The sequence below is a fragment of the Coffea arabica genome, chromosome 5c (genome assembly GCF_036785885.1).
Source record: "Coffea arabica cultivar ET-39 chromosome 5c, Coffea Arabica ET-39 HiFi, whole genome shotgun sequence".
In the NCBI taxonomy this organism is placed as follows: Eukaryota; Viridiplantae; Streptophyta; class Magnoliopsida; order Gentianales; family Rubiaceae; genus Coffea; species Coffea arabica.
The window spans coordinates 3183937-3200592 of NC_092319.1; the positions used below are offsets into that span (position 1 = coordinate 3183937).

At 31.5% G+C, this 16656-nt stretch overlaps 1 protein-coding gene across 1 annotated transcript; it reads left to right on the top strand.

Annotated features, from left to right (window-relative positions):
- The first annotated feature begins 13132 nt into the window (after positions 1-13132).
- Positions 13133-15503, top strand: LOC113689091 (oxygen-evolving enhancer protein 2, chloroplastic). Its single transcript, XM_027206922.2, has 4 exons — positions 13133-13502; positions 14027-14259; positions 14357-14407; positions 14983-15503. The coding sequence occupies exons 1-4, from the start codon at positions 13256-13258 to the stop codon at positions 15241-15243; spliced, it is 792 nt and encodes a 263-aa protein (XP_027062723.2). The 5' UTR covers positions 13133-13255; the 3' UTR covers positions 15244-15503.
- Positions 15504-16656: the final 1153 nt, after the last annotated feature.

The window sequence follows — 16656 nt, forward strand, 5'->3', positions numbered from 1 at the left end:
CCATTGTCTCTTTTTGACTCTGATCATTCATAGCACTTTCTCGATTTTATTAAAAGTGTCATTTTTTTAAGTTAAAACATCCTAAAATATTTATCTATCTTATCAAAGTTAAAATTACATTTGTTCTCTTTTTTAATATTATCTCTAATTTATCTATATTTTATATTAAAGTCAAATACTTTTTGTTCTCTATTTTTAATATTATCATCACTTTATCTATATTTTGTATTAAATTTAAATTTAAAAATTGAACTTTAGAAGGTAATTTTCAAAACAAATCTACTAATACATGATCAAGTTATTATTCTTAAAAAGTTGAAATCTTGAGATAAGACAAACAATTTGGGATTATATGTTAGGTGGGAACCCATCAATTGAACATTTTGTTGCTGCTTATCTGTAATTCTTTTGATAAAAGAGCAGACATTGAACAAGTTTTGACTTTGGGTTTAGTGGGAGACCTAATGATCAACGATGAGGTTGGTATACGTTGTGATGTAGGGTACGTTCAGGTTCCCATCAGTGCAAAACTTTTTCTCCTTTTGTAATTTAACAAATGTCAAGGAGGGAGGGCGTATCATGGTAGCACTAAAATATTGACAAGAAAAATAAAATAAAATAAAAGTCATTATGCAAATATAATTCAAACCCCAAAACTATCCTAATTTCAGCCCATTAGTCCTTGGAAGGTAATATGTTGTCTAATTATTAAGACATATAAAAGGTCTCTGAATCAGCTTAATTTTAAGGGATAATTTCAGAAACCTCCCTTGAGGTTTCTAACAATTTCACTCAGCTCCCCTCAGGTTTAAGAAATTACACTTAACTCCTTTGACATAGTAAAATACGTATAATGCCCTCCGCTTAGTAGACAATTTTAAATTTAAGGCAATAAATTTACAAAACCTAAAAAAAAACCTATTTTTTCTGTCTCTTGTCTATTTTCTAGTTATTCGAACCTTTTTTTATTATCTTCAGTTTTATGGATATTAGCAAATTGATATTACAAAATCTAAAAATGGAGTAGACTAACTAGAAAAAATGAAAAGACTGCAATGATAGAGAAATAAATAGTGAAATTGATGATTGAAATAAGAAAAAGAACTAAAGACGTGGAATTTGTCATATTTTGTTTGTCATTAAGAAAAACTTTTATCAAAAGTCAATAATTACATAATGATTTCTTTCATTGGATTAGAAATTTTTTATTATGATTTTATTGTGGAGATAGAATTTATTCTCTACTTTTTAGATATTAATATTTTTAAGGCCATAGGAGAGTTGTAATAGTGGTTCTAGGTCAAATTGGCTTATATTAAAAAGGCATTTGAGCATTATATTTAATTTGGAGGTATAAAATTGATTGTCAATGGGATTTTGTGGGTGTGTGTGTGTGTGTGTTTTTTTTTTATCGTGGCAAGTATTGATACTATATATGCAATTTGGAATCTTTTGAATGCCTATTTGATTTTAGAACTTATGCTTGGATGATTGTTAGGGATTTGGCTTGTTGATTTATGCAAAATATGGAAGAAAATGATTGAATATACTATATTTTTCTTTCTTAGTTTTGTACAAAAGGACAATTTAGAATTTTTGAAAGAAAATCTAAGTTCTTGGACCTACATTGTTACTAAATAGTAAAAGTAGGGGAGGTATATGTAATTTTTAAAACCTGAGAGGACCTCTTTAATTGTAATTGTCAGAAACCTCAGGGGAGGTTTGTGAAATTATCCCTAATTTTAAACCCTTTTCTAGTTTTCTTTCTCCACTTTCCATGTAAGGTTTAGGTTGTAGAAAAAAGAAACAAGTCACTGAATATTTTAAGTTAAGACTTTGAATATAATTTCATATTTGTAAGCAGTAGAAGTATGAGGCCATGCCTATTATACACAATGAAGACAAAAATGCAGAATTGGATTGTTCACAACACAGAATCTTATTGTATCCTTCCAAAATTCCCAAATTTGAGATGGACAAACCTCCTTAAGAGAGCAAATATATAGCTCATGCAAACACAGCTACTGGTGGTGGGGGAAAGTTGGATTGAGTGGTAAAAAAAAAAAAAAATCATCTATTGGGAATCAAATAAAGGAGCGGATGCTTTAGCCAAGAAGAGAATTTCTTTTGTCTAATTTTTCACTCTTAGATTCATGTCCTCCTCAGTTAGGTTCTACTTTGATTGATGGTTTAGGGGTGTTAAATTCCCCCGGGACTATTTATTGTATTGAACCAATTTTATTTGCTTTAGTATATTCTCATATTTAGATTAATCTTCTATACACTGATCGTGTATACACTTTCACCATTAGATGCATGACACATAATTCGAATTTGAATTTAAAATCTAAAATTTGCATATATATCGTATATCTAATCATAATAATATATACACTGTCAATATATATAAAATTTATTAAAAAAAATCGTGAACTCATCACTTCTAAATTCTAATGCCATATTAGAGTCGTGCAATTCCAATATTGGAACATATTAAAATTCCATAGTCTTTGAAGTCGTGTTTCACACGGGACAATGATTGTGTATTACATTTTAATTCCTTCAATCATACCTCCAATTTCAAACTTTTAATGGCAGACAAGGAAAGAGTTTTTTGTAGAACCGACCCTATTTCGAGTCGGACAAGTGTTGTTAGTGAGTCAAACTCATAAAATGGAACATCATAACGATGATTCTGTAGTACTTTAGTTGCTTTACGTAAAACAATTACTTTTTCACAAATTCTTTCAGCTGAAATATGTGCAAAGCCTAGAATCTAGACTGATTACAACTTAAGGATGGATATGGTCTCACATCAGCTTGACTTTATGTTTGCGTATTCAATAATGTTTGCTTGGCTATCGCCATATTTTGGAAGGTTCTATCTAATATGCACTCATTAAAATATATTCCAGATGTAAAATTTTTCAAAAGATAATATCAATTAAAAAACGCGTATAAATGTAAAGAAAGGTAATAATTAGTAGTGTGTATATAAACATAATAAATTGGATGAAGTTTAAGTGTGTTAACGGCTAGTTAAAAAAAAAAACACATTTTCAAAAGCCATGTTTATCTTTTTATCCGCAAGTCCTCGTATGTTTAAGGTAAAAAATTTAAACTTATCGACTTTCCAATGTCACATTCTCTTTTTCTTGTTTTTTTATCCCTCAAGGTTGATTGGTGGAACAATGTTAGGACATTTTCTTTCTTTCTTTCTGAGAGAATCTGTGCCAGATTAACCCCATCCCACGAGGGTTTATTAGTTTCTTGATGAGAATCCAAGGACTCGCTCTTTTTCCCCCCTTAGACCCCACCATTTTTGTTTTATTGCTAATGGCAATGGGAATGATTAGAAGCAGCAATAACCATTCGTAACTAAAAAGAATTTACTATAAATAAAATAATTTAAAATTCTAAAAAAATAGAATAAGGAGTTGAACGCTTAATGGAAGGTTCAGACTGAAAAGTTGTCTTCAAATATATATATATATATATATATGTATATATATCTCAACTATTTATTTATTTTCGCACACATTAGCACATGCTCATTTTTGAGCTCTCAAGTTTTTGGTAAGAACAAATTTGGTTTTCAATATATCTATTTAAAGCAGATTTAGGACATTTGAAAAAAAATTTTCCAAAGAAGTTATGTAGCCAAAAAGTTGAGAACAACTTGACCTTATTCGTCAACTAATGTCTGACTAATTTTATTGTGAAAAATGTAGTTTAGTTTTAGTTTTCAATGTTTAACCCTTGTACTGTTTTCAGTCCTTAAGGTTCTGACAAAAAACAAATTTGGTTCACAATGTTTAGCATATGTGCAGTTTTGATCTCTCAAGTTTTTGGTAAGAACAAATTTGGTTTTCAATATATCTATTTAAAGCAGATTTAGGACATTTGAAAAAAAGAATTTCTGGCTACTGAGAGTATTTAGTCACATGCAATTATGTGTCTATTAAATTGAATTTAAAGATAAAGAAGCAAAATAGTGACCAACTTTATATAATAAGAAAACTAAAGAACTAATTAGTCACGTGCTAACAAATGAACCAGCAAAAATTAAAAAAAAAATTTGTTAAACCACAAAACTGAAACTAGTCCAACTATCTAGTTCATTGATTCAAAACTCATTTTTACCCTCTATCCTTACTTTCTCGAGCCAAAAAAAACCCTAACACTCAATTTTTACATATAATTTAACAATTTCTTTTTGTTTTGTTACTTGGTTAATTAGTTACTTACCTGCCATCAAATAAGTTATTTTTATTGTTCAAAATTAGCTATTGTTTTGTTTCGTTCAAAAGATTTAGTTAATTAACATGTAATTACTTTTATGTGACAGTTTTTTAATAATTGAGAAAATCTATTAGTTGTCCTAAATCTACTTCAAATTGAGATTATTCAAGACCAGATTTGTCTTTCCCCAAACTTTGAAGACTAGAATCGCACTAAGTGTCAAACATTAGGAACCAGATTTGTTTTCAGTGAAACTTTAGAGACTGAAAGCCACACAAGTACCAAACATTGGGAACCAAAATTACATTTCTTCCTATTTTACTTTCAAAAGCTGAAATAAATCTCCATAATTCTCCCCAATTCACGTTACTAATTGTTCCCATAAGGCCATAACTATGATTTTGACTGCTTTGCTTCCCAACGTCTTTACACTGTCACTTTATCTCTTGCAATTACTGTGATTTTGTTTGCTTTTATTCGTATGTTTTAATACGTAGTACTCCCTCCGTCCCACTTTGACAGTCCTGTATTCCTTTTTTATCTGTCCCAAATTGTAGTTCACTTTCCAATTGAAGAATGTAGTTATATTTTAATTTTCCTAAAATACCCTTATTCAATGTAAGTAGTTGTTACTATAAACCTATCCCATTTAATAAGAGTTGATTCTTTTTTTACCATCAATTCAAGTTCCCATAAAGTTGTACCATATTTAATGTGAGGGTATTTTAGAAAAATAGCAATCTAAATTTACTTTTCTAACAAAGTTAACCATTTTTTCTTAAACTGTATGAAAAAAGAAACACGACTATCAAAATGGGACGGAGGGAGTAATATATTATTCCATAGTTTTAGGCCAAGTTTTGCAAATAGCTCTTCTACAATAATGAAAAGTGGGAAGCACCTTTATATTATTCTTTTCTTGACATACTTGGATTAGATAATGTATGAGTTGAGGGAGTAGCACTCTTTGGTTGATAAACGTCATTTCCTATAATTAGCTTCTTTCTTTTTCCAAGGGAAATTGTGGAATGGTGGAGTGGAGATGCGAGAACGAGAACGAGAACAGTGACAAATGAACCTCAACACTTATTACAGACTTGTTAATTATCTCTCTCTGACGTAACCACACTACTTTATTTACGCAGGAAAATGAAAACCATTTTCAACATATTAAGTTTTTTGTTTTCGAGTAAATGAGAAGTATTAAACCCAAGACTTTTTGCTTTCATTATAGTTACTTTTCCAACAATGTTAAGTTAGGCCCTGTTTAATAATCCAATTCAACACTTAAACTTCATGAATTCAGATCTTAACACATTCAAACTGTTTGATAACCAAAAATTGAACATCTGAATTAATTAAATGACACTGAATTTTCTAGATAAAACTTGCTCCCAAAATTAATTGATAACCCATTCACTTATTATTGAATGTGATATGCATTCAAATATGTTAGACTTAATATGTAACAATTGAATTACTTAATGGATTCAAATTTTAAATTTTAGATTTTAGATTTCAATTTTATCAAACACACCCTTAGTTATCATTTCAAGTAATTATAAGTAATTATATAGCTCAAAATTTAAGTATAGCTTGTCGCCCAAGTAATCATAGTTAATTAGTTATTCTAGTGAGATCGATCACGTATTGGGTTTGATGCTTTTATTTAAAAGAAAGGCACCTTTAAGGAGATAAAAGCACTTTTAATGTGTTTGATTAGCAGCATTTTTTAAGTTTACAAGGAGAGATTTTGGTCACTAAAACATCGTTTAGCACAAATTTTAAATTGTTCCATTTAGAATAAATTTTATGTCTTAAAAAATTTAAAGTTTTTACCATTTTATCATTAAACCTAAACTAAATGCATAAATAAATATACATTATTAATAGTAAAGGATTTTATGCAAGTATGCATCCAAACATTATGATTAAGCACTTAATAGTTAATAAGCACTTTCACCGAAAATGCTACTAGATGAAGTGGTTTTTGACAAGCCACCATAATCTCAAACGGTCATTAAAGTCTTCCCACTTTGCATTGGCAGTCGATGTAAAAGAGTAACGTGTTCTCTAATTCATCTCTAATCAGATCATCAAAGTAATTCAAGTAACTATTGTAAAAACCATGCTCTTTCCTATCAAATCAAAATCTCTATAATAATTTCTCTCTTTCAATGACCTATATCTTCCAACACAAATTTTACATCAATCTATCTGCTACCGTTCTCACCCGTGCTATGCATGGATTCATATTCACATCAAATAGTAATTTTATCTAGTAAAAAAATTAAAAGACAAAATAATGTTAATTTTTATCAATATGTGTCAAAGAAAAACTTCTGATCAAGAAAGGTAGGCATTGGCCTAATTATCAACCTAACAAGGCTATAAAATTGTTTAGAAAATTATGTTCAGTTGTTGTATATTCTTGCAACTATATAATGTTTGTCTCATTCTGGAAAAATTTGCCTCTTTCATGTTGTACCCTAAACTAAACTACATATGAACAAATAAATAATTAATTGTACGGCATTGTCAGGAGATATTTTTTATAACTATTTTGTTAGGGAAAAAAATTCAAAAGTAAACCTAAAAAACCCAAAAAAAAGACAACAAAAAATATAAAGAAATATTAAAAAAATACGTCAAACATGCACACCACCTTTCCCCTCATTCCCTTCTCTGCTACTTCACCCACACTGTGATTGCACTCTTCTGGCTACTCTCCCCCTGTGTTCACTATGCATCCGTCACCCTGCAACTCCACCTTTCTCTTCCGCTACTTTCTTCCCACTTGGACTACTATAGTTGGGGCACCTTTAAGTTCATTATTTTAAGTCTTATATGCTCAAAATCAGACCTTGACATGCTATTTTGTACTCTATGGACACGTAAAATTTGTATATACTATTAATTGGAGACTACATGATTCCAATTAAACAATTTAAAAGATTTACAAATTTTACCAAATCTTAGTCAATCAGTCAATTTCTTAAAATGTAAGAGCAAAATAATTGCAAAACAAAGGTATTAAACATGTATATGGGAAGTTCAAATTTTCCAAGACCATGACCTTATTGATAAACTGTTCAACTTTAACTTTGAGATAATATAGAAACCACTCAATCGGTTAAATAAAAGAAAAATGTAGAATGAGCTCAACCTGCAGAGTTAGGCATGAGTAAGTTAGTTTTTCAACTCAACGAAAAAGTTAAAATATAGTTTTCTTTCTGGTTTTCTAATGAAAAACGAAAGAGTAAAACAGAAACATAAAGTTGGACCTAGAAAGGTACGTTTCAGAAATGCAATATTTTCGGTCCATTAAAAGTCTAGGGAAAGGGTTTTGCCAAATTGAGGAATCATAAACTTGATATTGAGTTTTAGGTGAATACTAAGTCACCTAACTTATTAGTACAAAAAAAAATATTTTTTTTATTTTAAAAAATAAAGTAAAATCTTTTGCCTAAACAATTCCCGATCTTTCAAATATCAGATAAAATGAGTTCTAGAGCTTAGTTGTAAGACAGGAAGGTCAAAGTGTCAGCCTCGAGCACCTACCTACACCTAGGCAACACCTGGTTGCCAATTTAATTTAATTTTTAGTTTAAGGCCACTAGTGAGTCAATTCAAGCTAAACATGTATGTAACACAAAGAATAAATAAATAAATAAATAAACATGGTAAATTCTAAGGTTCCATTGAAAGATTTATAAAATAATGTGCTCTAACAAGTGACTCTATTCCCCAAAAATAAGAATAAATAAATAAGAAAAAATTTACAAAAGATCCTATATATGTCTCATTTTTTGGCTTACTTGAGTAGTAAAATGAGTGATTGAAAGTAATTGACACTTAAATAATATATTAAGAGATTAATTGGGCTAGAATCCACTAAGTTTTTGTTAAGGACCAAACTGAAAACATTGTGGGCACAAACTAATAATCACAGAAAGTTGGTTGTACAGTTTAAAAAGAACCTAAACTAGAGGAACTAAGTTGCAATTACAGAAAATTCATCATCTCTTTCCTACGTCCACAACGCCATGGCTGCCACTCTTGACTTTTCGGCAACCCTCACGGGTTCTAGCTACCACTGGAATGGCCGGAGTAGTCTAAGTCAAATGCCCAGAAGTTCATCAATTTGTCCTTTATCTCTGGCTTTCAATTGGGCATCTTATTGAACAACAGGGACATAATACACACTAATCCTTTCTGTTAATATTGAAGGTAATCAGACCATGGTTTTTAGCAAATTCCTATGGAAACACAAATTACAAAAACAAGATATATAGAAGATTTTTCAGAAATTCTAGCCTCAGGAGAACAACAAATCACAAGGGAAGAAATTCATAGATAAAAAATGCTATTTTCACATTGAAATCAAGGACAGAGAGGTAAAGAAGCATTCAAAGTGCTTTCCCAATGAAGATTTTGACACTAGTGATTTCCTAATTTTCAACACTTGTAATTAATATCCATTAACTATATACACAAAGCATAATTACCAAAGGCCATGAATATAATTCGAGGAGTTCGCAATACCAAATGCAATATGCATGAGCATGAATATTATGGTCAATTTCATTTTGCACTCCTTGTTATATCTTAATTCTCAATTTAGTTTTTAAATTATAAGGTTGGATACTTTTAACCTTAAGCTATAAAAAATGTCCCTCTTAAGGATAATTGTTAATAGAGATAATTTTAGAAGCCTCTCCCATGATTTTTAACAATTTCATTGAGCTTCCTCAAAGTTTTAAAAATTACACCTATCTCTCTTATTCACATAAAACGATAATATTAGCCTTACCATTTTAATAAACTCTCTTGTTAGGTATGCATATACAAAGAATGAGATTTATAATTATTTTTTCTCTTCTATTTCTCTTATCATTCATTTTTTTTTATATTTAACGAGTAAAAACACAGAACTATAAACTGTAAATATTGACCTTAGTTGCTAGCATTACTAAATATTGAACTGGTAACCTTTTTTCTTTCTATTTGGGTTATTATAACTTTACCCTCTTAAACTATATCATTACTATCAATTTACCCCCTAACGTTATCTTTTAGTCACTTTACCCCCATAAGTAATTCAACTCAATATGTTAAGAAATTTTGGACAAAAATACCGTTTAATTTTATAGCATTGCTACATTGTTATTATCACTTTATTCGTTTAAATTATAGTGATACAATCACTTTAGTTTCTAACATTATTTTCTAGGCATTTTACCTCATCGTTAATCTAACTAGTATGGTAAAATTTTTTTAAATATATTTACCTTTTTATATATAATTTAAAAATAAAAAAGTTGGAATGGTTATTCTTCCTTTTTTTTACTTTAAGAGATCGAAAAACATAAAAATAAAAGGGTTTTCTCAAATTTCTTTTTTTCACATTTATTAATACTAGGAAAAGGAAAAGAGATAGGAAAAAAGGAGACAAAAAAATTAGATTTTGCAAAAAAAGAAAAGTCTAACATTATTGTATTACTTAAAGGTTGTTGAGATTAGGATTGGAATTTGGTGGTAAACAAAAAAGTGAAATAATTTTAAAATAATAAAAGTATTTAATTCTTTTTTATCTGTAATTTTTTTAAAAAAAGAATTGACCTCTCTCTCTCCCTCTCCCCTTCCCTTTCCTCCTCCCTCTCCCCTTCTCCATCTTTCTATTTTTTTTCAATATTAATAAGATTGTCAAGAAGAAAGAAATTAATACTTTGACTTTTTTTCTTAATATTAAAAAGGAGAAGAGTGACTTTAAATTTTTTATTATTTTTATTATGCAAAGAGGAGGGTATTTTCTTCTAAAGTTTTTTAACTTGCTAAGTTGGTTTAATGGTAGAATAAATTGCCTAAAAAAATAGCTATAGGGGGTAAATTGATAATGAGACTATATTTTATAGGAGTAAAGTGATAATAATTTTAAGGATTAAATATGTTTTTTCACTTTAATTAACAAACTCCGTTAAGTTTGACCGTTAGTCTTAGGGATAAAGTGACTAAAAACTAACGTTAAAGGAAAAATTGATAATAGCATCAAACGTTAAGGGAGTAACGTGATAATAACCCTTTTTATTTTTTGTTGACAACTTTGAATGTGATCCAATTTTTTAGTTGATCTTTTTTTTTTTTTTTTTTGTGATGTAACGTTAGTCAGCTAGTTGAATTCAGCTTTTCTTTCCCAAAAAAAAAAACAAATCAGCTTTTACATTCCTATCTTATCATCCACTTCTAAATTGCACCCCGAAACTCCAATATTTGGACATTTAGAACCCCAGAATTTGGTTAATGACTGAAAAATTAATTATAAAACACAAAGTAAAGTACAAATGCCTAAATAAGTATGATTTTAATTTCGGTATATCATTAGAAGTAGAGGGCAACAAATTTATTTGTGGAGGATTTATCTACCAATTAATAAACCTAACTTGTTGTTTACAGTATAATAAAGTGTGTCATATCAGAAATGCTTCAACCAGTTTCAAGAATTACGAAAATCATCATTGGAATGTTAGTTACAAACATAATCATTAAAATGTTTAGGTTCTATTCCTAGTAATTTATAGGTTGTTGGTTATTTTGTTCATGTCTTTCGATATATACATACACACACACTTATGCATGTTTAAAGATTCAGAAAACATATTCCATGAATATGATGTTACGAAGTAAGCCAAATATGAAATAAACCATTCCCATTTTACTCTCAAAAATTATTGTGAAATAGATCAACACAAGATAAAATGTACAATGTGAAGTTTGGGGGTGCAAAGTAGAAAGGAGAAACATGTCAAGAGTGTAAATTGAATTTTGAAGCTAAACAACAACTTCCACTACGGAAATTCATTTCAACTTTTAGACACCATAAACAACTGGATCAAAATTTGACAAATCTAAAAGTTTAGATGCAATATCTTCAAAGCTTGTTAGGAATTCGATTCACTTCTGTAAGGGAGTAATAATCATTTTTCATTATTTTTCTTATGTAAAGGAGGTGAGGTATATATTCCCTCCTATCCATTTATTAAAAATTTTTAATAAAATAATGGGTTGACATCCCTCCCTGTGTACAGGATTTGTCAAAAAAAAATCTTCAGAATTGAAATTTAAGTTACAAAGTGAAAACTGGAAATGAGGTACGAGGTGTGAGTGAAAATAAGTCCATACTGACTATTATGTGGTGTGTATCATTCTCAATTAGTCTGTTATCAGCTAGTAAGTCGTTTTCTTGTGATGGGATGGATGAATTTTTCCTGTTCACTTGCTTCTAAATACATTTTGCCAAACCAAATCGAGAGGTAATTATGTAGACCATTAAACGTCTGAAATCCCAATCACGTTGAATCAAGGACGAAAACAGGAGGATGTGGAGTTGCCATCATCCCACAAGTCCAAAAAAAATTATGTATTTTTCCTTGTAAAAAATGAAAGTTTTCAAAAGTGTATTTTATAAATTTGAACTTTAGCCCTGCAAACATTTCAAATAGTAGGTTTAGTTTGGATTGAGAAATTTAACAAATGATTTGAAATTTATCCAAATCACTTTAGTTGTTTGGATTGCTTAAGAGGCATCTAAGTTTGTAAATTACCAATTATCAGAATACATTTTAGACGTTAGAATAATTGGTCAATTACAAATTCAAATACCCTCTAAGTAATCTAAACAACTAGAAAGATTTGGAAGGATTTCAAATCTTTTATCAAATCCCTCAATTAAAATGCGGCATCGACTCCATAATCAATGTTTATGCAATTCGCCCACTCGGCGAAAATTCTTTGCCGGAATCCTATTTTGTCTGCACTACTTGAGCTTCTAACCGCTCATCCTATCTAAATATTTCTCTGCAAATCAACATAAGGTTTTCAATCCAGGCATGTTAGGGTGTTGAAGCCGTTTAACCTATTAACATAATGGACTTCATGAAATCTGGGTACTCTACATGCAAATTGAGGTGAAAATTGACCGTGAATGTCAAGAAAGTACAATAAAATTAGTAGTTGAATGTTTTCCTACTTTAATTGGTGTTAAAAATCAGGTGTCGTCGTACTATTCATAACCTTTAATTTGTGTAATCTCACCACTAATCTAATTTCCTTCGAGCATGGATACCATCTTGCAATTCTTGTCTTTTTTTTTTTTTTAATTTTCGTCTTGAGTAAGCTACATTAAATTTACGAAAGTGTGGTATGCAACTTTTATTTTGTTTTTGAATTTACGTGTTCCTTTTTTTTTTTCCCCTTTTAGTTGGTTTCATATTTTAACAGGGGATGCAGCAAATGCTATAACCATCCAATTAGATCCTGTTTTATTTTACTTTAGTTTTTTGGACAAAATTTTGCTTTAGTGACTTAAGTCCCTTCCTTTTGAGGATTTGGTACTAAAAATTACCCTGCTGAGGTACAAATATGCTTTGATATTCAAAATGAGTGCTGACTTAATTTCAACTCCAAACTAACTCTTTGCAGTTAGTTCTTGCAAGTTGACAACTGCTCAATTACTTGCATACTAAATGGATATAATGCTTGATTTTTTTTACTTTATTTATCTTTTGCTATCTAAATTCCCTCTCCGATTGATTTTACCAAAGAGCTGCTTTATTATATTCTGAGAATTTACTGATGTTGTTTTGTCAATCCGACCTCAAAACCAACCATGCAAAGCTTAATTAGGTAAAAAATGGATCATTCTTCCATCTGGGATAGGGGACCCCAGCTCAAATGACCTGGAGATTGCATTAGAATTCAGAACAAAGTGGAAAAGAAAGCAGTGCCATTTGGCACCAATGAGAGCCTCTACAACCTTATCCTACATCATAAATCTAATCTACCCAAATCCAAAACCAGACATTTCCCTTCACATATCACCAAAAAAGAAAGAAAAAAACACAACCTTAGCTAATTGAGTCCCTATTCCCCTCTCTCCATATCACACCAGAAGGTCCAAAACAACACCAGAAGATTAAAGAATCTGTGGGAAACTTAGGGCAAAGAGCGAGGAGAAATGGCCTCAACTGCATGCTTCTTGCACCATCATGCCATCACTACCCCAGCAAGAACATCATCACAACGTTATGTTCTACCTCTTAAGCCCAACCAACTAGTCTGCCGTGCCCAAAAGCAGACTGTTCAAGAAGAAGATGATAGCAATGTTGCTGCTGTTTCTCGTAGATTGGCTCTGACTGTGCTCATTGGTGCAGCTGCTGTTGGCTCAAAAGTCTCACCTGCTGATGCCGCCTATGGAGAAGCCGGTAATACTACACACACACACACACACACACACACACACACACATAATATAGTCCTACTATGTGATTTTTTATCAAAGTTTCTTGGCAAAACCAACTTTTTTACTTGGACTCGAATTTTGTCACACATTCTTATCGTAGGATTAATGTATTTTCAGGCCAGAAAGATTAACTATTGATAGATTGTTTGTGTTTGCCAATCTTTCTTTGTGATCAGGCTTTAGAAATAGTTATATTTGCTGCGTATGATTCTTGAGGAAAGATTCTGAGGAAAATCAACTTCTTATTCAGACAAGATTTTTGTCACAGATTATTCTTGTAGTAGGCTTAATCAACTTCTTATGATGGCTAAGCTTTTCTTTGATCAGGCTTTAGAATAGTTGTATTGCATAGAAAGAGTCATTGATTATTGGATCAAAATCACAAGTTCATTGACATCCGTTCATAGTACAGTTGTTTTTGGGTTCCATTTTCTTAGGACTAAATTTATCAATCAAGGAGCTAATCCATATTGATGTTGATGGCAGCTAATGTTTTCGGCAAACCAAAGACAAACACGGATTACATTCCTTACAATGGAGCTGGTTTTAAGCTGTCGATTCCCTCAAAATGGAACCCAAGCAAAGAAGTTGAGTTCCCTGGCCAAGTTCTTAGATATGAAGACAACTTCGATAGCAACAGCAGTGTCTCTGTTATAATCATCCCATGTGACAAGAAATCCATCACTGACTATGGTCCCCCTGAGGAATTCCTCTCAAAGGTAATCAAATTTTTGTCTTTGGAATTCAACGCAGAACTCCCATATTTTGGATTGAAGTTTTAATTGGGAAGGAAACTAAGTATTGAATGTCTTTCAGGTGGACTACTTGCTGGGAAAACAAGTCTACGCTGGCAAAACTGAAGCAGAGGTAATTCACCTGCACAGCTAAAACCTCTTATACTTCTTTTTCAGTGTTAAATGATATGAACCTGATTGCCTTTTGGAATTTGCATTAGGCTTTGAGCATGTGGTTAGATGCTACAAGATGTTTTGTTTTTCCTAATTTCAGTTTAAGCTGACAAAAGAGTTGAACATGTGAGGTTCCTTTTGAAACAACTTGTGCTTTTAAATAACTTTCACACTTTCAAGAGAAAAAGTATCCATGTAATTCCTCAAAATGGCTTCTCATGAACTTTGGATTAGCTATTTTTGGAAATGTTTTTGAAAAATTTTACTGTAACAGTACATATAAAATTTTTTTGATAATTTTGATATATTGTGTGGATGAAATTCTTTTTAAGTTATTATGTATTACTTATCATTATATTTGAAAAACTTGTTTTTGAAAAAACGGCCAATCCACACGGAACCATAGATATCAGACATTTCCATGAACTTTCTCCATTATTAGTTAGGAAATCAAACATCCTTTGCTTTGTTTATGATGGCATTCATTTATTAACCTCATTTTTTATCACCATAATTCGGTTTTAAAAATCTTAGGGTGGATTCGAACCAAACACCGTGGCAACCGCTAACATATTAGAGCAAGAAACTCCAATAGTTAATGGAAAGCAATACTATGTGATATCTGTGTTAACAAGAACTGCTGATGGAGATGAAGGAGGAAAACACCAACTTATTAGAGCCACTGTATCAGATGGAAAACTCTATATTTGCAAGGCACAAGCAGGAGACAAGAGATGGTTCAAAGGTGCCAGGAAATATATCGAGAGCACAGCAGGTTCTTTCAGTGTTGCTTGAGATGGACTTCTGGATTTGCTTTGTATGTAACTCATCCTTAAAAAAGTGTTGGATGTATGGTTGAGTCCTTCAAACTTTCTACCAGGAGCTTTAGAGCTATTCAAGGCTAATGTGGATAATTCAAGTATAACTTTGCATATAAGAACCCTCTACAATGAACCAAAACTTTTGCCTCCTTTCATCTCTTCTAGGGGTGCAAGCCATGTGTTAATTGACCATAATTAGCACTTTTATTTCTTTGGGCCATAGAAGATCCAAAATAGCTTTATCATTCCTTCTTCTTGTTCTCCATGTAAAGATCAAAATCTATGATGGTCTCAGTTATTGTACTTACCAGTAGGATCAACTCAGAAACTGCCCTATAGCTTTAAACCATGGAGCCTGGGAATTTTTCTACTGCTCTCTGACTTTTTTGTGGAACCAATAATTGGTGCAATAGGATCAACATACTATAAAAGTGTCTAGATAACAAACTTGAGATATTTCATGTGCTATTTGTACCTATGAATTCATCTACAGTTAGCACATGAAAGGGAAAGAAGAGGAAAAGGAGAGAATCTAAAGGTTTTTTGTTGGGGAGTATTAAGTAGAAACTAAGAGAAATGGGAAAAACAGCACTATCCAACAGTGGAGAGAAATTGAATGACTTTCCTTTCATGAACCCTCCAATATTTCCGGCCTACCATTTTTTTTTTCCCATTCACTTCTTGGCCTCTCCTTTCCTTCCTTGGCAACGCAAGGCAGAGTGTCAAATATCCTAACAAAGAAAGAGTATCTAGCTTATGAGATAGGGGTTTACCTCTCACAAGAAAGGCACACCTATGAAATAACAAAACCATGTAGTCTGATGAGTTAAACTAGACAATAACTCACAAAAGTTCAGATTCTAGCACCAACATAATGGTATGGTCTATGGAACTCTTACACCATAAACAGAATTCATTCTTAGCATGGGGTTCGTAGTGGTGTAAAGAGGAGAAAGGGAGATCCCAAATCAGTCAATATTCCCTTCTCAATTTGTTCCCCTTCTCAGTTTTGTGGTTCAGCTGGTGCATGCAGCTAAGTCAGGTTTTAACACTAACTACACTTTTGATACTTTGGACTTGTCTTCTGGAGAAGATGTGGCAATTACGTTTACATAAGGCTTTAGCTTTCACTTCTCTGCTTTTCTTCCCCAAACTCCAAACTTGGCCTTAGTACTTCTACCCCAATCGATCATCACTTCAATTCTTCTAGTTCTAGGGAATTTGCACGTAAGTAATTCAACCAGTAAAGCAGGAGTGAGCTTTTCACCCTGTGAACTTGTCAGTCCCACAAGTACAAGTTGAATGTATAAAACATCATTATAACGTTCCCTAGTTCAAATTGAACTTTAACGAATGTAACCATAAAATGACTTGTCAAGATCCCATT